This window comes from Marmota flaviventris, chromosome 2 (genome assembly GCF_047511675.1).
Source record: "Marmota flaviventris isolate mMarFla1 chromosome 2, mMarFla1.hap1, whole genome shotgun sequence".
Classification (NCBI taxonomy): Eukaryota; Metazoa; Chordata; class Mammalia; order Rodentia; family Sciuridae; genus Marmota; species Marmota flaviventris.
Window position 1 is genome coordinate 124,295,226 of NC_092499.1, and position 23,189 is coordinate 124,318,414.

Below are 23,189 nucleotides of genomic sequence, written 5' to 3' on the forward strand. Positions count from 1 at the left end.
TTCTCCCCTACGAATGTTTCCTTGGATAACACAGCTTTACATGGTGAGAACCATGCTAGAGTCCCTCATTGCAGACAAAAGTGGTTCCAAGAAAACCTTGAGAAGTAGCCTTGAGGGGCCCACCATATTGGACATAGAAAAATTTCATCGAGAGTCATTCTTCTACACCCACTTGATAAATTTCAGTGGTAAGAGACAGTGCTGACCAGAGTCCGGCCCAGCATGCTCTAACACCGCTAACACCATCTAGAACGCTTACGCCTGCCTGACCGTCCCCTGCCCTGTCCCTCACGCACCCACCTCATGGTGATGTGCCCTAACCTTTGTGGTGGTGGCCGGACGTCCCAAGGCTCCCCCTACGTCCTCTCTGTCTTTGGCTTCTGCCATAGCCTTGTGGGGCACAGCCCTTTCAAGGCCAAGGACTGTGGGGCCATGGCTGGCCCGGCGATGTGAGCATGGTCTTTCAACCTGCACCAGGTTAGGAACACAGGCAAATGTAACCTGTCATCTGGATCGAGACCTGGCATTGATAAATAACAGAAACAGCCCCCACGGGCAGTGACATGTGGGAAGGTAGCCCTGAGCCAGGCTAGCCCCCGTTTTGGTGACGCCCGGCCACTTTGACCTCGTACAGTGGGTACTCTGTACTCTCCGTGTGTCTACCTGTGGCCTGTGGAGCCAACCATGTCCATTCCTTGGCTCAGAGCAGAAGGCCTCTCTCTCTTGGCTGGGGGTGCTGCAATATTGGAGTAAATAGTGATGCTTTTGCCTTTAACTCCGTGAAAGGACAGAAACTTGTCTTTTTCAGTCTATCTTTAGTTTTGCATTAGCTAGACCTCCCCTGAGTGTGTGTAAATGCTGTGTCCTGGATATTTTATCCTGAGTAAAAGAAAATACAGGTTGAGTATCCCTTATTGGGACCTTATTGTTTTGGATTATGGATTTTTTCAGATTTTAGAATATTTGTATGTACATAATGAGATATCTTGGGAATGGGACCCAAATCCAAACATGAAATTTATTTGTTTCTTACACACCTTTGACACATAGTCTGAAGGTAATTTTATAGTCATATATAGCATAATGACGTGTCAGTCAACATTGTCCAGATATATGACTGTGGTCCCATAAGATTATATCCCTGTAATCATTTTAGTTTGTATAAGCACACTCTGTGATGTTTGCACAATAACAAAGTTACCTAACGATGCACTTCTCAGAGTGTGACCCTGTCATTAAGTAATGCAGGACTATACAGTATGTTTGGATGTGCCTGCATTTTGACATCAACTTGTCACAAGGTCAGGGGCAGAATGTTCCATTGTGGCATCACATCGGTGCTCAAAAGTTTCCAATTTTACAGCAGTTAATATTTCTGATTTTCGGGTTAGGAATGCTCAACCTGTAATCCTGTTTTACTTCTGCTTTTCAAAAGGATGTTGTCCCCCTAGTCCTGCTGAGGGGAGGTTGATGATGTCCTTGCTGGAAGGAGGATGCTGACTGCTCTGAATGCGCAGGGTCCATGCAGCTGCACTTGCAGCCGTACCCATGCTGGTCTTGTCTCTTGTGCAGGGTGTCTTGTGACCCCTCCCTGCTCATGTCCTCGCTGCATGGCTCAGGGCTGAGCGCAGAGGAGCTGGCACCATGCAGACAGCCCCTCTTGTATCATTTCTGCTGAATCTCTTTCTGCCCTTAGAAGGTAACATGGTGTCTTTGAATCCTTCAAGAAACTCTGCAGCAGTGCTGTGACCTTTCCCAGCTGTGGTTCCGAGAGTTTTTCCTGGAGCTGACCATGGGCAGGAGGATCCAGTTCCCCATTGAGATGTCCATGCCCTGGATCCTGACTGACCATATCCTAGAGACCAAGGAGGCATCCATGATGGAGTGAGTGTCCTGCCTCTGAGACCCTTGCTCATGGTGGTGGGGAAGGGAGGTTCTTAGGAGCTGGTATGTAGATGAGGGGACCTGGACTGTTTTTAGCATTTTGTTGAAAATCACGTTCACTGTGGTAAATATTTGGCACATAATACAAGTAACCAGTTTCTTGGCTCCAGACTGAAATCAGGATCTCTGGTACTAGAACTGGTCAAGTTCCCATCTTGCACAGATGCTGGGCAAGGCCAGGAGGACACAGCCTGGATCAGGGAGATGAGATGAGCCTGGGTCTTCCCCAAGCCTGGGTAGTACTGGCCCTGCAAGGTGAAGCTGTGCCCAGTGCACTGGGGGCAGGAGGGCTTAGAGCCCTCACTCAGCCTAGCCTCTGTCTAAGATGAAATTGGGAGAGAAGGTGTTTGTTGAACATCTTTATTTTGGAAATTGGAATTCTGGGCTAGGGGGAGAGATCAGTCTTTCAAAATATGATCTCCATGGAAAGGAAAACCATAAAAATGGGGGTATCTTATAAAGAGTGGGAGACCCTCTCAGCAGGTCAGTTCTTTGCAAATCATTCCTTACAGGTCTGTGTGGAGCTGGATGTTGGTCAGGACCATCACCTTCCACTCTGCTGCAGTGGCCAGCAGCCTGTTCCATAGCGTTAGGACAGATGAGGAGCCAGAGCCAGTACAGAGGCACTCCTCCAGAACGGGGCTTCCTCTCTCCCCACTTTTCTACCCAGCTCCTCCTGAGGCTTCTGGCCGCTGCCTTTTGTCCAGGCACAAGGCAGGAGTGATGGGCTTTTGGCCTTGGTCCCAACATTGGACATGGCTTTGGTCATCTATGTGATCCAGGACCTGTGTCGTTTTTAAGCCAAATAGTTCATCCTTAAAATAAGAAAATAGTCCCTTTTAAAACGTTTTTTCTTTAAATTGGTACATAATAATAGTACATATTTATGGGTTAGTGTGCTATTTCAATACATGTATATGTTATGTAGTGATGATTGAATCAGAGTAATTAGCATACCCATCATCACAAACATCATTTCATTGTGGTGAGGCCATTGAAAATTTTTCCTCTTTTGAGCTATTTTGAAATATCCATTACATTCTTGTCAATTATGGTCATCTTACTATGTAATAGATCCTTAAAATTTACTTTTGTTGTTAAAAAAAATACTGCATATTTGTAGTAAAAAACTTTAAAGCATCATGAGAAGACACAGGTAGGTGGAGGTCCTTGTCTGTGTGTCCTTAGTGAGTATATCCCTCCTAGGGTATTGGCTGCACGGCTGTCCCCAGCCTTGCCTGTCCTGACCAAGTGTGGTAGTTCTGTAAGGTACAGCTGCCAGCAGCTCTCTGTAGGAACATAATTTGGCTTTTGAAGTAAGAAACTCTTTTTTCCTTTATGAGATTTAAATTCCTCTTTCAGTAGGAGGTTGTGAGGGCCGCAGCTCATGGTGTGGGCACCTGGGGAGTAACCAATGCCACCCTCTGCAGGTACGTTCTCTACTCCCTGGATCTGTACAACGACAGTGCCCATTACGCACTCACCAGGTTCAACAAGCAGTTTCTCTACGATGAGATCGAGGCAGAGGTGAGGGGTACAGCACCTTGATTCCTTTTTGTTTCCTTTATAATGAAATTTCCTTTTTCTCTTGAGTATTAAACTTTCTTTAAAATATGAGGCAGTTTAAACAGTGAAATAGGCATTTTAGTGTGAGCTCTTCTGCCTGCACCTTCCTCCCACACAGGACCATGGTAGGATGTCCTCTTTCTCTGGATAATTCTTGCATCCATGTCTATTTTCTGTTGAACATGATCGTTGCACTAAACCAATCCCTCTTTCATTCCTTTGGTCTCTTGCTCTTGAGATTTTATAAATGGGACTTTGCTGTACTTCTTGGTACATGCTCTTTCTTTTGCATCAGATTTCTTGTTAAGGATAAATTCCCACAAAAGGAATTATCAGATCAGTGTACACATAGAAAGTGAATCTTATTCTTTAGTTTAAGATGTAAGAGAACTTAACCTTGATAAATTGTTTCATGCATCTGGGCCTCTTCCACTCCTCATGAAGTCCTACTGGAAGTGTTTCTGCAGGGAGAGGTCAGGGTCTCTGTGTGATGCAGGGTGGACGAAGGGCTCCCTCTGCAGGCCCTCCTGATGTGCTCACTTGCCTCTGAGCACATGTATCCTCTTCATGGATCCAGAAGGTGGTGCCAGCCCCATCTGGAAGCAAGGTTGCAGGTTTTGGGGGTATCTTCTGAATAATCTCTTGTGCAGAGTAGCCAGCCCTGCTCCAGGGGAAAAGTGGCAGGTGCTCTGGGACAGATGATGACTCCTGAAAAGCACAGCTGGTGACAGAAGCTGCTCCAGGTGGGGACACAGTGTATCCCCCCCAAGAGCATATGGTGAAGAGAGGCCTTTGTTTGCTTTTGCATTTAAGAGAATGGTGACATTTTGACCTCAGTAAGAACACTTCAGGCTGGGGTTGTGGCTCAGTGACAGACCACTTTGTCTAGCACGTGTGAGGCACTGGGTTCAATTCTCGGCACCACATTGAAAACTAAATAAATAAAATAAAGGTATTGTGTACATCTATAACTAAAAATATTTTTTAAAAAACCAGAATAGTTCTACCATAGTTTTTTTTTTAATTTGTTCTTTTTAATTATACAAGACAATAGAATGTCTTTTGACATTATCATACATACATGAAGCATAACTTCTCATTCTTGTAGTTGTACAGGACATGAGTTACACTGGTCGTGTATTCACATGTGAACTAGTTAATTCTAAGTGCCTTTCTTATTCCCACGCCCCTTTCCTTCCCTTCATTCCCCTTTATCTTGTCCAAAGTACTTCTGTTCTTCCCTATCCCTCACAATCTTTTTGTGTGTTAGCATCCAAATATCAGAAAGAACATTCAGCCTTTGGTTTGGGGGGATTGGCTTATTTCATTTAGCATGACGGTTTCCAGTTCCGTTCATTTACCCGCACCTAGGTTGGTTCCACAGCTTGGCTATTGTAAATTGAGCTGCTATTACCATTGATGTGGCCATGTCACTATATAATGGTCATTTTAAGTCCTTTGAGTATATATAGAGGAGTGGAATACTTGGTCAAATGGTGGTTCCATCCCAAGTTTTCTGAGGAATCTCCATACTGCTTTCCATAATGGTTGCACCAATTTGCAGTCCCACCAGCAATGTATGAGTGTATCTTTTTCTCCACATCTTCGCCAACATTTATTGTTGCTTGTATCCTTGATAATTGCCATTCTGACTGGTGTGAGATAAAATCTCAGTATAGTTTTAATTTGCATTTCTCTATTTGGTAGGTATGTTGAGCTTGTTTTCATGTATTTGGTGACTGATTATATTTCTGTAAAGTGCCTGTTCAGTTCCTTTGCCCATTTATTGATTGGGCTATGTTTTTTTTGTTGTTGTTGTTTTTGATGTTAAGTTTTTTGAGTTATTATTCATCTTGGAGATTAATGCTGAATCTGAGGTTCAGGTGGCAAAGATTTCCTCCCATTCTGTAGGCTCTCTCTCCACATTCTTGAACAATCCTTTGCTGTACAGAAGCTTTTTAGTTTGATACCATCTCATTTATTGATTCTTAATTTTACTTCTTGCATTTTAGTCTACTATAGTTTTCAATGACTAGACGTCACTTATTGTGACACCATAATCTCTTTAATGTGCTAATGTTGGATAGTAAGATTATTTCTTCTTTCTCTTTTCTAAAAGATCCTGAATTTGTTATCTTAAAAAAGGTTTTGTTGTTAACTTATATTATTTGATGTTGGTTTAGGGAATTGAAATCTAATGTGTACTTTCTCTTACTCCAGGTGAATCTGTGTTTTGACCAATTTGTTTATAAGCTAGCAGACCAGATATTTGCATATTATAAGGTTATGGCAGGAAGGTGAGTGAGTATCTGATTTGTAATTGCAATACAAAATCTTGGTTAATTTGATCTGATGCTTCTGTTAACATTCAGTGTATGAAAAATGCCCTGTGTTTCTTCTGTACCAGTTTGCTTCTCGATAAACGGTTACGATCTGAATGCAAGAACCAGGGAGCCACAATTCATCTCCCGCCATCTAATCGCTATGAGACGCTGCTGAAGCAGAGGCACGTACAGGTGTGTAGGGCTCCTGTTGGGCCTCAGTACGAGCCTGGAGAGTGCATCAGAAATATTGGATTTTCCTTATAGCTTGCAAGGTTTACTATTTTATGTGACTGTGTGAATATCCTCATCAAGTTAAGGTTTTTGTTTCTTTGAAATGGGGGTCTTGCTATGTTGCCCAGGCTGCCCTCAATCACCTGGGCTCAAGTGATCCTCCTGCCTCAGCTTCCTAAGTAGCTGGGTCTGGAGGCATGCACTATCATAATGTGCTAAAAGAGAGTGTTAAATTTTTAAGCTGGCTACAATGGCACACACCTTTAATCTTAACTACTTGGGAGTTTAATTGCTAATATGGGCAATTTAGTGAGTCTAGTCTCAATAAAATTTAAAAAGGACTGGGGATGTAGCTCAGTGGTAGTGCACTTACCTAACATGTTTGAAGCCCTGAGTTTAATCCCCAGTACCACTAAAAAATAAAAATAAAAAAGTAGCTGGGCATAGTGGCAGATCCCTGTAATGCCAGCTACTTAGGAAGCTAAGGCAGGAGGATTGCACGTTTGAGGCCAGCTCAGCAATTTAGTGAGACCATGTCTCAAATAAACAGTGAAAAGGGCTGGTGATGAAGTAGAGTGTCCCTGGGTTCAATCCCAAATATCACACACACACACACACACACACACACACACAAAGTATTTTTCAAACTTTCAAAGACAGTTTGTATTGAATAACCTCAAATGCAGGGGAACCTGGCAACTCTGAACCTGTCCTGTTGTAAGCTTCAGGGAGCAGGTGTAACCCAGATGGGTCTGTCCTTCCCCAAGAGCTCAAAAGCCAAAGCATAAAAAGAATATAGGTGAAGAATCACTTGTTGGTTATGAGTTTCAGAAATACACTTTCTTGTGGCCACAACAAAGAAAGATAGACAATGCTTGGTTTTAGTTGTATTTTTTGAAACAACATCTAGTGATGTACCATATAACAATGTTTTGGTGAACTTCAGACTTGCACATACCACTGTGGTTCCCTGAGATTATATCACCTGGTCTGGGGAGGTAGCTCAGTGGTAGAGAGCTTACCTAGCATTTTGAGGATCTGGATTTGATTCCCAGCACCACACACACACATAGAGATTATATCACCCAGTGATGTTGCGATCATCTTAGATCATGTCAGTATACTCTGTGCTGTTTGCACAATAACAAAATCACCTAATGATATAATCTGTTGCTAAGTGATGTGGGATGTGTATACATCACACAAAAAAAGTTGGAAAACAGTGGGGAAACCTCCACTTAATTACACTGTCTGTTACAGATAACCACTGTGTACATTTTGGATATTCTTACCGGGGCTTTTACTATCTTGTTATCTAGTTCAGATGATACTGATAAGTTCTTAGGACCCTGAAATACAGATGGAGGAATGTTGTCTTACTTGCCATTTTAACACCTGTGGCATATTAGACATACCCAGGCCACTGTGTGGTGGGAGATGGATCCTGAACACCTTTATATGTGATGCTGTTATTGACAGACACAGATATCCGGGGTGCTGGTGAGGCTCAGGGTTTCTGCCCATGATTTAGGTTAAATTCAATGTTAAGGTGCTGCAAAAGTCTTCAAGGCTTTCCCTTGCAGGGAAAGCTCTAGGGAGGTAGAGTATTTTGTTACGACCCTTGTATATAAAGTTTCATCTGAAACATTTAAATTTCTACTATATCCTCACAAAGACATTTTGTTGTTGTTTATGTTTTTAAATAGATTTCTGAGGGACATTTTTGCATTGCCTATTTGTTTGCTTTTTTGTTCTTGAGGTTTCCATATTTACTCTTTTTTGGATGTCCCTCTTCTCCTTCCCTCTAGCTCCTTGGCAGGTCGGTAGACCTCAACCGCCTGATTACACAGCGTGTGTCAGCGGGCATGTATAAGTCTCTAGAGCTAGCGATCGGACGATTTGAAAGTGAAGACTTGACATCAATAGTTGTAAGTACTGGAATTAATTTTCAAAGAAACCAATAATCTGGTATGATTTCATGGATATAAATGTATGTTAAAACCCATGCAACTCATTATATACTAATCATATCTCAATAAAGCTATAAATAAACCTACATTATTAATCCTTGCCTGGAAAAAAAAAAGGACCAAGAATCTCAATCTTGAGATTATACTTAAGTATGGCAAAGGTTAACATATAACTTAATGATTTACATTATATAATTTTGTTAGTGTTACAAGGTTCTTCACCCCATGATTCAGGGAGCTTTGGGTACAGGGATTGATTAAAGAGTGTTATGGTTTGTACTGAAATGTCCCCCCAAGGCTCATGTATTAAAGTCTTGGTGCCAATGCAGCAGTGGTCAGAGGAGGGGTTTTGGAAAGTGCTTAGATCATGAGGGCTCTGACCTCAATAGTGGATTAAACCATTGATGGGTCATAGCTGAATGGACTATTGGGAGGTGATGGAAACTGTAGGATGTAGGTCTAGCTGAAGGGAGTGGGCTCCTGGCGGTGTGTTCTTGGGCTGTCTCTTGTCCTGGTCCCTCTCTGTCTGTCTGTTTCGCTTTCTCTGCTTTTTGGCAACCACAAGGTGAGCAGCTTTGTTCCACCAGACCTTCCCTGACATGATATTCTGCCTCACCCCAAGCCCACAGTACTGGACCCAAACGACCATGGACTAAGTCTTCTGAAATCGTGAGCCAAAATAAAATCCTTCCTTCTTTAAATTGATTTTCTCAGCAACAAAGAACAATGATTTCTTTCATAATGATTCCAGTCAAACTTCTATTCACTAGGCCTATGGCTTCCCCTTTATACAGATCAAAGATAACCTTCTAACACTGTCTGTGGCAGCCTTAGGACAGTGCTGAGATCTCTAGGGGTCAGTCATTTGAAAATGCTTTCATTGTGCTGCCCTGTACTTGGCCACATTGGATTTAGGGAGCCCAGTTGGGTGACTTCTGTTCCCATTCTCATTGTGGCCTACAGAGAATAATTTCTACAGAGCTTTTCAAGGATAATTGAGGTGAGAGAAAATTTAATGGTAGTAAAACAGCAGCCTAAACTCGAGAATCTCATAAGTCAAAACTCTCTTCTGAGACAAAGGTTTACATGGGAGATGCTGCTGGCAATACTATGCTGCCTGATAATGGTTATGGATGATGAGGTAAAGAAAAGTGGAGATGCAGTTAGGGGAGGGAACATGAGAGATATCTTAGGTAGCATGAATCATTTTTCTCTAGAGGCATAAATGTGAAGATTACTATTCTGGTGTCTTTGTCTGTTTTGGGTTGCTTTAGCAGAATACCTGAGATTGGATACTTTATAAAGAAGGAAGGTTTATTTAATTTACCGTTCTAAAGGTCCAAGAACATGATTCTGGCATCTGCTTCTGGTGAGGGCCTTATGGCAGATAAAATCACCTAACAGGTGAACATGAAGGAGTGGTGTTGTATTAGTCAGGTTTCTGTCACTGTGATAAGATACCAGAGAAAAAGAACTTATGAAGAGGACAAGTTTATTTTGACTCATGCTTTCAGAGTTTTCAGTTGATGGTCAGCTGACTCCATTGCTTTTGGGCTTTTTTTTTTTTTAGAGAGAGAGAGAGAGAGAGAATTTTTTTTAAAAAAAGAGAGAGAGAGAGAGAGAGGATTTTAATATTTATTTTTTAGTTTTCAGCGGACACAACATCTTTGTTTGTATGTGGTGCTGAGGATCGAACCCGGGCCACACGCATGCCAGGCGAGTGCACTACCGCTTGAGCCACATCCCCAGCCCAAACTTTTGGGCCTTTGACAGACAGAAAACCGAAAGAGACTTGTGGTGGAGCAAAGCTGCCTGTCTCATGGCAACTGGGAAGCAAAAAGAGAAAGGAGGGTCTCAATGTCTTCTTCAAGGGCACAGCCTAATGTTCATCCCTAGGTCCCACTTTTTTATTTTTATTTTATTTTTTTCCTGGACTGGGGATTGAACCTAGGGCCTCATTCATGCTAGGCAAACGTTCCCATGGAGGTACATCCCCAGCCCTATTGTAAAATTTTATTTTAAGACAGGATCTTTCTGTGTTGCCTGTTTTGGGCTCACATTGATCCTCCTGCCTCAGTCCTCTGAGTAGTGGGGATCATAGGCATGCACCACTGCACCCCATCAGGCCCAGCTTTTTAAAGGTTCACCTCCCAGGCTGGTGACTGAGCCTTTAACATGTGGCCTTTGGGTGATATTTACACGCCAGAGCATAACAGGTACACACAGGAAAGCTCACATGGTGCGAGAGGAGGCAGGAGAGCAGGCCGAGGCCACCGAGCTGGCTCCCAGACAACCTGCTCTTGTAGCATCTAGCAGGCCCCACAGAACCTAAGTTCTGAGAAGACTAGTCTAGACTCACGTTACTGTATTCATGTGGACGGAGCCCTCATCACCTCACATGCCTCCTGAGGGCTCCCCACGTGGTACGTTACACTGGAAGGTAAGCCTCAACGTGAGCTTTCATGGGGATAAACGACATTTAAACAATACTACCTGCAACCACGTGTGCCCCAAAAGCAAAGTGAGCTCCATTCACTTAACAGTTGAGCTGCAGAAAAGGGTCACGGTCCAATCCCATTTGATGTGTTATAATAAGAGAGAGGATATAAATGCACAATGGTATCTCTACAGACAGTGAAAGCATTCAGAAAGGTGCCCATGAAACCTGTGAAAGTGGTGGCTGCTGTGAAAGAAACGTATATATCAGAATAGGTTAAAATCCAGAATTAGGGGGATTAGAGAAAAGGAGGTTTTGAAAAGTAATGGTGGACTCTTGAAAGATTTCCCAAGAAAATCACTGCAGAACTGAAGACTGCACCAGAAAGAATACAATGCATAATGACCTCAGAGAAATAACAAGAAGGAGAGAAAGAACATTTTTTAAATTGGAAAGAAATTAGCTAGGCACAGTGGCACATGCCTATAATCTTAGCAACGTGGGAGGCTGAGGCAGGAGGATCACAAGTTCAAAGCCAACCTGGGCAACTTGTTCAGACCCTGTCTCAAGATAAAAAAAATAAAAATAAAAAGGACGGGGGATGTAGCTCAGTGGTAAAGGGTCTCTGGGTTCAATCCAAGGTTCCAAATAATAAAAAAGGATGCTAATGTTATTAAGGACTCTGAAAATGGCTTCAACAACAAAAATATTGCAATAAAAGGATTAGACTTTCAAAGGGAAGAAAAAAAATCTTTGGTTTGAGAAGAGGAAGGACTCAGGACCAGATTCAGTTGCCCTCAGACCTTTTTCAGTAGCCAAGGAAAGGAACTGTGAATTGAGGATTTTGGATCCAACCAAATTGATCTTCTAAGAATAAAGGCCGAAGACAGATGGTAAAGAACATGCAAGAACTCCAGGGGAATTGTCCATAACTAGGGAGTGAGCTTCACTCAGAGGAATGGGAGGGGCCTCAGCCGGGGTGGCCTGTGGGTCTTGGAGATGGATGAGATGGATGTTGGCATTTTTTCTTCTTCACACTCTTTGAAATCTATTGTGTTTCACACTCAGTGCATCTCATTTGGCAGGATTTTTTTTTTTTTTTGATACCAGGCATTGAACCCAGGAGTGCTTCACCACTGAACCACATCCTTAGTCCTTGTTTATATTTTATTAGCAACTCTTGCTAAGTTGCTGAGGCTTTGAACTCAAGATTCTTGTGCCTCAGCCTCTCGAGTTGCTGGGATTACAGATATGTGCCGCCATGACTGGCAAGAATTTGGCAAGTTTTACGAGCAATATAGTAATTTTATCTGATTGAATGGGGGATACATTCTAAGACCCTCTGTGGATACTGGAACTCACAGATTGTAATCCCAGTGGCTCGGGAGGCTGAGGTAGGAGGATTGCAGGTTTGAAGCCAGCCTTTGCAAATTAGTGAGACTTTAAGCGACCTAGTGAAATCCTGTCTCAAAATAAAAAGTGCCCCTGGGTTCAATCCCTGGTACCAAAAAAAAAAAAAAAAAAGAAAAATCACGGATTATACAGGATTCTATATTTTATATGTACTGTGTTTCTCCCTTTACCTACATACTCATAATAAAGTTTAATTTATATATATATATTTTTAAATTTTTTATTGTTGGCTGTTCAAAACATTACATAGTTCTTGACATATCATATTTCACACTTTGATTCAAGTGGGTTATGAACTCCCATTTTTACCCCGTATACAGATTGCAGAATCACATCAGTTACACATCCATTGATTTACATATTGCCATACTAGTGTCTGTTGTATTCTGCTGCCTTTCCTAACCTCTACTATCCCCCCTCCCCTCCCCTCCCCTCCCCTCTTCTCTTCTCTCTCTACCCCCTCTACTGTCATTCATTTCTCCCCCTTGTATTATTTTTCCCGTTCCCCTCACTTCCTCTTGTATGTAATTTTGTATAACCCTGAGGGTCTCCTTCCATTTCCATGCAATTTCCCTTCTCCCTTTCCCTCCCACCTCTCATCCCTGTTTAATGTTAATCTTCTTCTCATGCTCTTCGTCCCTACTCTGTTCCCAGTTACTCTCCTTATATCAAAGAAGACATTTGGCATTTGTTTTTTAGGGATTGGCTAGCTTCACTTAGCATAATCTGCTCTAATGCCATCCATTTCCCTGCAAATTCTATGATTTTGTCATTTTTTAATGCAGAGTAATACTCCATTGTGTATAAATGCCACATTTTTTTTATCCATTCATCTATTGAAGGGCATCTAGGTTGGTTCCACAGTCTTGCTATTGTGAATTGTGCTGCTATGAACATCGATGTAGCAGTGTCCCTGTAGCATGCTCTTTTTACGTTGGGCATGTTAAGAGATTAATAACAATAACTAAAAATAAACTAGAACAAGGGCTGGGGATGTGGCTCAAGTGGTAGCGCGCTCGCCTGGCATGCGTGCGGCCTGGGTTCGATCCTCAGCACCACATACAAACAAGGATGTGGTGTCCGCCGAAAACTAAAAAATAAATATTAAAATTCTCTCTCTCTCTCTCCCTCTCTCTTTAAAAAAAATAAAATAAAATAAACTAGAACAAGTGTAACAGTATACAGTAATAGAACTTATTCAAAACTTAATGCACTGGTGGCTACCTTGTTGCAAACTCTCTTTGTCTAGTCCCCACTGTGCTCTGGCCCACCAGGGACCTCATGGCCTGGGTGGGGACTGCAGGTGACAGTACTGATTCCCTCTTCCTGCGTGACCCAGTTCTGTCCTTACATCCCTGTCTCTGTGGCCCTGTAGGAGCTGGATGGCCTTTTAGAAATCAACCGCATGACCCATAAGCTGCTGAGCAGGTACCTGACGCTGGACAGCTTTGATGCCATGTTCCGGGAAGCCAACCACAACGTGTCAGCGCCCTATGGAAGAATCACCCTCCATGTCTTCTGGGAGCTCAACTATGACTTCCTGCCCAACTACTGTTACAATGGTTCCACCAACCGGTGAGTGGCCGTGAGCTTCACGGATGGGTCTGGATGCCCCCACCCAAGCATTTGTGTGGAATGATCTTGGGGGAACTGCCTCCCCCACAGAATTTCACTGTGTCACTGTCACTGTGTTCCCTCTTCCTTCTCTTTTCCAGAACATTTTGTCCCTCCTTGTTTCTTCTATTTGAAAGGGTAGCCCTGGGCCAGCCCTGGGTCATGGCCCTGGCTTTACACATGACGACTGGGTGATGGGACTGGACTAGAGAGGGAAGTTGTGGTTCCTGTCTAGGTGCTTGCTCATGGCTTAGGACAGACTCTCTCAGCCATACAGGGAGCAGCTGCTGGGTGACAGCTACTCCCTAATATTCCAGGACATGCCGACACACACGGACACACGCAAATTTACACATGGGCCCATGTAGACAGAAACACACACACACACACACACACACACACCAATGTTGAGTGTTGTACACCAGTGGTATTGACTACTGATAGCACAGTGGTGTATGATCCTTTTTGGTCCTGCTGCCAACAGGCTAGCATTTCCCTGAGTGTGGAACTATGTTTATGGGGGGAGGACATCAGGAATTCTTGCTGTGGCTCCTGAGCTTTGGATACATTTACTCTATATTGGATACATTTATTCTACATATATTCAGATATGTATCTAATTCATTCTGTGGTTTTTTATTTACTAGAATTTTCCTGTTTGATGATTGTGACAGTTAATTGGGAAGCAAATTTAATAGATGGGTAATAGAAAAGTTCAGAATATAAATAACTACAATTAAATTTAGTTTTCTTTTTAATCTTTCTTGTGTAGGTTTGTTCGAACGGTGTTACCATTTTCTCAGGAATTTCAAAGAGATAAACAGCCTAATGCACAACCCCAGTATTTGCATGGATCAAAGGTGGGTTCTTTTTTGTTTGTGAAGTTCATAATGAAGCATAATTTGAATTTGAATTTTTTTATCTTTCTGCGTTTCTTTTCTCTTTCTTGTCTTTACCTACCTACCTATTTATGTTCCTTTCTTCCTTTCCTGGTTTTTGTTGTTATTGTTTATTTGTTTGTTTGTTTGTTTGAGACAGGGTCTCACTATGTTGCTTAGGCTGTCCTTAAACTCCTGGGCTCAAGTGATCCTCTTGCCGTAGCCTCCCAAGTAGCTGGGACTGCAAGGGTGTACCACCTTGCCCAGCTTGAAATTTCAGTTTAATTGCAATGATGTCAATGTAATATATACCATATAGAGAATGTTGTTTTTCCTTCTAGTCCATTAACATCTTCCTGAAAGCAATAGTAATTTAAAACAGAAGCTAGTGGGGCTTGGTGGCATGTGCTTGGTGGCATGGGTTCTATCTATTCTATATACAACTACAAAATTTTTTAAAACAAGTAATCTAGAGATGATTAGGCTAAAGTAGGAGAATTGCTTCAACCCAGAGGTTCGAGATCAGCCTGGTAAACATAGGAAGATTCCATCTTTAAAAAAAAAATTTTTTTATTTGAAATTAGTTGTTTATACTATTGGGACAACTTTGGGCATGAAATAGGAGTTGGAGTAAGTCCAGCTTCATTTGTGGCATTAAAATATGTGTGCTTATTGGGAGATTTAAAGGTTTAAAAATCCTTATACTAAGAAAGCATATACAGAGGGCTGGGGATGTGGCCCAGTGGAAGATGATTTGCCTAGCATGTGCAACACCGTGAGTTCAATCCCCGGTACCACAAGAAAGAAACTAAAGCACATGGAAGAGTCTCAGGAGCATTGCTGAGGCAGAGCCAGGACTGCTGTTCAGGGGCAATGCCACCAAGGCATGGGCTGATGTGGGAAGGTGAGTGCAGAAAAGATCTGACTTCTACAAATAACAGAGTCAGCCCACATATGGTGAGCAGGCCGAAATAGCAGATGCTCACCTAGTCTAAGGAGATAAGACAGATGCCATGCAGGGGTGCCCAGATGCCCAACAAGTGTGAGTAGTACTAAGGGCAGCCCTCCTTGCCTGTGTGTGTGTTCTCATCTGTGGGCTCAACTGACTATGGATCAAAAATATTTGGGAAAGCTGGGCATGGTGGCACAGGCCTGTAAATCCCGGCAGCTTGGGAGACTGAGGCAGGAGGATCAGAAGTTCAAAGTCAGCCTTAGCAACTTAGCAAGACTGTCTCAAAATTAAAAATAAAATAAAATAAAATAAAAATGGACTGGGGATGTGGCTCAGTGGTTAAGGGCCCCTGAATTCAATCCCTGGTTACCCCTCCTCCCCCGCAAAAAAATTGCGAAATCCCAGGAATTCAGGAGTTGGAGGCCAGCCTTGGCAACCTAGCAAGACTATCTCAAAACAAAAACTAAAAATGGGGATGTAACTCAGTGGGTAGAGCACCTCTGAGTTCAAACGCTAGTACCAGGAAAAAAATAGGGGAAGAAATAAATTGTGTGTAATCTGAACATGTACAGACTTTTTCTTGTCATTATTACCTGAACAATAGGATATGACACTCTTTACTTAGCATTTACATTGTATTAGGTATTAAAAGTAATCTAGAGGCTGGGGCTGTAGCTCAGTGGCAGAGTATTTGCCTAGCATGTGTGAGGCACTGGGCTCAGTCCTTAGCACTGCATAAAAATAAAACAAATAAAATAAAGGCATCCATATACAACTACAAACTTTTTTTAAAAAAAGTAATCTAGAGATGATTTCAAGTATATGAGGATATGTTTAAGTCATCCAAATACTTCACTGTTTTATATAAAGGATGTGAACATCTGCAGATTTTGGTGTCCACTGGGGGTCCTGGAACCAATTTTCCACAGTATCTTGGGGTGACGTCTTTATTGAGTATTTGTATGGTTCAATAATAAAAAGATAAACAATCTGTAGGAAAAAAATAAAACAGATGAAATGAGCAAACACTCCCCTCCAAAGTAGATCTCCTGCCTTGTAATTGAAGAGAAATAATGATAGAAGTTAGGATTATTCTGCTCATCAGATGGGAAAGTTTAAAGTATCTAGCTCCTCCTGGGAGGAGTGACATTGTCTCCAATGTTGCTGGCAGGAGTGTCCCTGAACCCCATGCTTCCAGGGGCAGGCCGCCAACATTCATCAATATTTAAGCGTTCTCACTTGCAGAAAGCCGAACACCTGAGGAAATAAAGAAACAGGTACACAGTGAAATCTCACAGGGTGGTCATGAGACGTTATCTGTCCCATCTGCTGGTTGCTGGGAGCTGGGTGTCTTGGGGTTGATGTGAGCAGCTGGTGCCTGGGTTTACAGGCTGTGTGTGCACAGGCTGGCCCACCATAATGCCTTGTGTCCTTTGAGGCCAGAGGACACTGTGCTGCCTGGCATCAGGTCTACACTCACAGCAGGCTGACCTGTGTGCCTTCTTCCTGCTCACAGTGGGATGTTCAAAACCTCATACCAATCTGAGACTGGGGATGTGGGGAGCAGGATTGGAGGACCCTACAGCTCCCGTTGGATAGGTCTTGGAGCTGAACCCTGGGCTTCAGGCTTGCTGGGCAAGTGCTGCTACTGAGCTACATTCTTAATTATTTTAATTGTGCATGTTTAAGGGGTACAGTGATCATTTGGTAAATCTGTACAATGTGTAATAATTATATAAAGGTAATCATTGTATTTCTATACCCTTCGATCTTTATTCATTGTGCATATATATTGAAATAACTCACCATACTTCATAAATGTCTGATTAATATGTGTTCATCAAAACAGTTTTTAAATGTTTAAGGGATGTGGTCTTTTCATCACAAATGAGGTGTCCCCAAGCAGAAGAGAGGGGTCCTCTTTTTAACATCTCTGTAGACAGGCACGTGAGAAAAAGGATGTGAGACTCTTCTTCCAAAAATGGAGTCTGGGTGGTCTGAGGGATGCTGTAAAACTTGTGGCCTTGAAAAACTATCTTTTGCTTTTTTTGGGCAATAATCTGTTTTTTAGCAACTCCATGATGACAATTTAAAAAATAATATAGTCAATCCAGCTGCTCTATAAGTGTTCTGGTTTTTGAATGTCCTGGGTTGTTACCTTCTGGAAACTCAAAATAAAGACTAGGGAGGGACCTTCCTCCTCCAGCCCAGAGTCCAGAGAGGACGGCTCTGGAAGCAAGGGAGTCGGGCCTCCGAGGAGAGGTGGCATTGGGCCAGGTGAATGGTTCTGATGCTCTGTCCCTGGAACGAGGCCTATGGGGAGATCTCACTCTGTGTCTGTTCTTGCTGCCCAGGTGGATGGTCTGTACATCACAGTGGTGTTCAAGGCTCAGGAGACACAGGGTTTTCTTCAGGATTTCCCAGTAGGAACTCAGGGAGGCAGCATTGTGTCCACTCCTAGTAAAATAGGCGATGCCCGTAGTCCACCCCATTGCCCCGGTGATGTCCCCACAGGGGTACAGCTCGTGCCCTTCTTGGGGGAAAGAAAGAATAGATGACTTGAATGTAATAGTTGTTTCTAATGTGAATACTATGACTGAACTTGAATCTCACTGCAGCTTAGTCTCAGTTTGAGAAATTGTGTAATTTTTATTCTTGTAAATTTATATTCTTACAATCTAAACACACACACACACACACACACACATTTTTTGGGGGGGGGAGAGGGTAAAATCGTTTGGACTTTCATACGAGTGACATCAATATTGACTGCTCAATCTTATACATTTTAGGTGACACTTCTTTGAGGAACTTCCCCTCAAAAAAAGGCCAGAAGCCAGAACAGTCTGATGTCAGAGTTGAATTGTTTTCAAAACAAGCAGCCTTTGTTCTCGCGATGCACTTTATTCTGCTGCCGTGTAATTTGTAGTGTTTATATCTGTGTGATCGTGGGATGTACAGAATCCAAGAATCAGACTGGTTCTTTTTCTCATGAATAATGAACCCAGGGCTCGTGTCTCTTGGAGATAAGATTGTCCTAACCAAGTGGGCCATTTTTGAGAATGTTATTGGGGTTCTTGGTAACCTCACCATATATGGAATGTCTACTCTGCCCAAAACTTTTGAGCACATTTCTCTTTCTTATAAGATAATAAGATTGTCCCCAATTCAAAGGGGAAGAGACAGATCTGGGGAGCCCATGTCTAGTGATTCTGGAGCTGGCTCTGTACTGAGCTGTGACATCCAAAGTGCTTCCCTCTTCAGAGTCTAAGTATTTATTTTTAAATTCTGTTTGTTTATTTTTATGTGGTGCTGAGGATTGAACACAGTGCCTCACGTGTGCGAGGCAAGCGCTCTGCCACTGAGCCACAAAACCAGCCCCAGAGTCTAAGTATTTTAAATGTGGTGTTTGTAACTCTGCCCTCCCCTGAAGTTGAGCTTCCTCTTCCCTCTGAGGAGTTAAGTCACTTTTGCTGTTTGTTACTCTGGTTGTTGGCTTTGGGATGTGTCCTTTTGGGGGTTGGCCTAGTCCACAGGGAAGCTGGACACTGGGCGGAGGCCGGGGACCAAGTGTTTGATATCAATGTCTCTTCTAACTGCCATAGGCCCCAGGCAAGGCAGCTCTGGGAATGAAGGATGTGACCTATAGCATAAGGTCATTAGTTTTCACTAATGATTTGCATGTGGTTTTGTTTTCTTCTTTTTCTCTTACCCCACCCCACCCCAAGCAGTAAAGCTGTTATCAAGTAAAAGTCTTCTACAGAATCCCAGCACATACAGCAGAGTGGTGGAGCTTTGAGGGGCAGAGAGAGAGGGTTATTTGAACTCTTGATTTATACATGGTTCTTTTAAGTCTGATAGGGTTGTCAGGATTGGCATGGGACAGGCACATGGCAGGGTCTCCATTCTTTGATGTGGTCCAACTTGGTCAGTGTGGTCTTTTATGATCAACTTAGACCCACCCAGACTTTCAGTAATTCAGCAACTTTACTTTTCAGTAATCAGCAACAATAGAGAAGAACTGAGTGATGCCATTAACCAACAGGATGTAATTGACAAGCGTTGAACAGTCCACCCCACAACAACAGAAAACACCTTTTTTTTCAAATGGCTGTGAAACATTGACCAAGACAGACCATTCCTGAGTCTTAAATAGACTTGAACAAAATTAAAAGAATGGAAATCATCCAGTGTATTCTCTGACACAGTGAACGCAAACCAGAAACAATAAAAAATAAACAATAAAAAAAGAAAATCTCCGAACATCTGGAAGTTAGTATACTTCTAAATCATCCATGCCTCAATGAGGAAGTCTCATGGGAAATTTTAAAAATACATTGAAACAAATGTAAGCATAACATCGGAATTTGTGGACTGCAGCTAAAGATGTGCTGAGAGGAAAATTTATAGCACAAATGGTCACCTTAGGGGGGTCTTCCTGCTCTGTTCACCTGCATTGTCAGTGAACTTAGAGGTCTCCTCCATGGAATGCTCTCATTGCCTTTCTCACCTTCCACCCCCGGGGCATTGCTCTCCCCAGTTCCTGGCACCTTATGCCTCCCCTAAGAACTTGACTCCACTGCTCCATCAGGATCTGTCCTTGGGCTCTATTAGCAGGTTTGTTTTTCTTAACAGGTTGAAGACTCCACACCAGCAGGGGCAGTGCATTTTACAAGAAAAGTCGCTGAATCCCATGTGCTCAGGGTTGTGTTGGGCTGAATGCAGCTCCACATAGTGGATTTTCATCTGCATGTGCCTAGAGACCAAATTGAAAACTCTGTCCCCTCTTCCCCAGGCTTTGAACCTTGCCTACTCCAGTATTTACGGCAGCTACCGGAACTTCGTGGGACCTCCACACTTTCAAGTCATCTGCCGGCTGCTGGGCTACCAGGGCATTGCCGTGGTCATGGAAGAGCTGCTGAAGGTCGTCAAGAGCCTGGTGAGTTTCCTCCAGGAGTTTCCTTCTCAGGGCAGGAATTTACAGGGGTAGAGTCCTCTCTAGGTATCTGGACCGTGAATCTCTAACAGACAAATGATTCAGTTTAGCTTTGAACACTTTGATTCTTTGATTTCTTCTCATCTTTCCTGGTTCAAGAAAATGGATCCAGTAGGTGCAGTGGCACAAGTGTGTATTCTTAGCTACTCTGGAGACTGAGGCAGAAGGATTGCTTGAGTCCTGGAGTTTGGGGCCAGCCTGGGCAACATAGTGGGAGCCTGTCTTTAAAAACAAAGAGAATAGATTCAAGTTATTTTAATCCATCCATAGAAGGAGTTTTTGATAACCCACATATTGCGTACAGAAGTAGTCCCTCCCTCCCATGTAAAGGGCTACCACTAAGCCCAAGGCTCGAGGGAATACAGTGCTCTGGAGATGGAAGACAAAACAGAAGCCAGGAGGCCATGATACACATTTCTCTGTTTCAGTTGGTGATTGTCTGGGAAGGGAGGGTAAAATCTGGGAATGTTCTGCAAAGACCCACATCCATTCATGAAGCATGAGTTTCCATAAAACACAAATTTCAAACATTTGTGTTGGGGAGAATAGAATAGAGCATGTTCTCTGTGGAGACACTAAGTGATGGGCAGGGGCTGCAGCAAGAGGGCAGCCCAGCTGGCAGGCTGTGGTCACAGGTGCCACTGTGAGAAGGCTCCCAGCTTGATAGAATTAATTTTTGAGGCAAGTGGTATATGCCCTTTTTCTAGATGATAAGGGTTACATAGCATGAGAAAAGGATTCAGACCCAGAGTTAGGCAAGTGCTCTACCACAGGACTACAGCCTTAGCCTTCTCTGTCATATCTCAGGGCCATTTTTGTCTTGGAAGAGAAGTTGTTTAGAGCACAAATTTCAGCTATGTAGACCCCTAGTGCAGGTTGCTGTTTGCATGGGCGATTCTGCAGTGGTGATCATTACTGTGCATTTTGCTAACACTCAGTTTTCAGAATGTGCAACAGCCACAGCTTTTCAGGAGAGTGTAGGCCCGAGGCTGACACAGTTTATATTTCTCCCAGCTGCAAGGCACAATCCTACAGTATGTGAAGACACTGATGGAGGTGATGCCCAAGATCTGCCGCCTACCCCGGCATGAATACGGCTCTCCAGGTGAGTACAGGCACCTTGGGTGCTGGACGGAGGCAAAACACCACTTAGTGGTGTGTGGGGCTCATTGCTAGTGTCTCTGGAGAAGATGGAAAGGTCAGCCCTTCAACCATAGTAAAGAAAATCAAGTTAAAAATGGTTGAGGACTGGGGCTGTAGCTCAGTGGCAGAACACTTGCCTAGCACATGTGAGGCACTGGGTTCAATCCTCAGCACCAAAAATAAATAAATTAAATAAAGGCATTCTGTCCATCTACAACTCCTCCATACCCCTCACCCCCCCCCCCCCCAAAAAAAAAGAACCTTTGTTCTCCCTGATGGGCAGAATCACAGCCCCTGGGACAGGTGTCCCCTGTGCTTCTCCTTTCCTAGCAGAGCAGTTAAACTGTCTCCTTAAAAAAGAAAGAAAGAATGGTTGAGAAGGGCCAGGTTTGCCTTCCCCAGGTGGGGGGAGAAGGTGAGGATGCCCAAACCAGAGCTGACTGTTTAGAGTAGAAGAAACAAATGCATTTTATAGCCAGGAAGCAGGTAAGTGTGTGGGACGTTGGGGTTGGTGTCACTATTTGCTCTGAGGAAGCTGAAGGGCCCATGGGGTCAGCCAGTGAGGGTGAGGCACTGAGAGGGATTCTGAGCACTATGTTCCCTCAGACCCCTGTACTCAAAAAAATCACCAAGGAAGACCCCTGCACCCTCAAAATGTCACCAAGGAAAACAGGTCGTATTGTCCTCTTGGGCTTTCAGCAGGCCTAAGCCTTAAAGGCAGCCCCATGGAACAGGGTACTGGTCTTGCCCCTTCCCCCACTTTTCTTCCTCTTCCCCTCACAGTCTGTCTGTCTGGAGGACTGCCCTGGGCTCCAGCCTGTCCTGCTTACAGGCAGATGTGCTCTTCAGGGATAGCCCACATGTCTCACTGCAGGCTGTTCTTGGGCCACCCAAGTAAATAGCTGTGATGATCTCAGAAAGTGGCACTGCATGGCACTGCTGGGCTGGAGGGAACTTTGCCAAGTGAAACTGCCTTGCTTCTCTTGCTTGATGGTTTTCTCTTGAAAGCTAGACAGTTGAACCCTAGCCTTGTCTTATTAAGTGACTTGAACCCATGTGTGGTGACATCTGAGAGACTGTCCTAATGGGCAGACTGTTGATGTGGCCAACCTCCTGGACACTGCCCTGTACCAGCCCAGGGCTCTTATCAATGTTTGAGGGGGACACTCTGCCAGATAGTATCGTGTAGCCCTTGCTTAGAAGACATTTTGACATTTCACTGTCAAAAAGTAGATGGAAGGCAGGGGATATAGCTCAGGAGGTAGAGTGCTTGTCTCAAATGCACAAGGCCCTGGGTTCAGTCCCCAGCACCAAAAAAAATAAGAAGTAGATGGATAGGGCTGGGGATATAGCTTAGTGGTAGAGCACTTGCCTAGCTTGTGTGAGGCATTGGGTTTGATTCTCAGCACTGCATATAAATAAATAAAATAATTTTAAAAAGTGGATGGATGATATTGGGATAATAAAATGAATGCTTGTATTTAAGCTAGAGATGGGAATTTTTAACATCTGAAGAGGAAGCCATTAGTGCATCTCAGTGCAGGACAATTCATTTGCAGCTTACCTCAAGTGTGCTTGCTGAGGATGAGGATGACCCAGATGAACAACACCTGAGAGGGTCTTCATGCCAGTGAGCATGACTAGATGGTGGTGCCGAGACCTGGGAGAAGACAAAGTGGCAGGAGCATGGGGTGTGGCTGTGTTTCAGGCAGGAAGGTGCT

The 23,189-nt window shown here is 43.4% G+C and overlaps 1 protein-coding gene across 3 annotated transcripts in view; it reads left to right on the forward strand.

Moving 5' to 3' along the window:
* The window catches only part of Cyfip1 (cytoplasmic FMR1 interacting protein 1), an 86,800-nt gene that overhangs the window by 55,518 nt on the left and 8,093 nt on the right, over positions 1-23,189 (forward strand). For all 3 annotated transcript variants that reach the window (XM_027923245.2, XM_071608560.1, XM_071608561.1), the window contains 10 exons: positions 35-188; positions 1,728-1,884; positions 3,375-3,471; positions 5,731-5,807; positions 5,918-6,026; positions 7,874-7,993; positions 13,261-13,460; positions 14,272-14,359; positions 20,125-20,268; positions 21,340-21,430. In XM_027923245.2, coding sequence (XP_027779046.1) covers positions 35-188; positions 1,728-1,884; positions 3,375-3,471; positions 5,731-5,807; positions 5,918-6,026; positions 7,874-7,993; positions 13,261-13,460; positions 14,272-14,359; positions 20,125-20,268; positions 21,340-21,430 — 1,237 coding nt within the window. The remainder of the gene's footprint in view (positions 1-34; positions 189-1,727; positions 1,885-3,374; positions 3,472-5,730; positions 5,808-5,917; positions 6,027-7,873; positions 7,994-13,260; positions 13,461-14,271; positions 14,360-20,124; positions 20,269-21,339; positions 21,431-23,189) is intronic.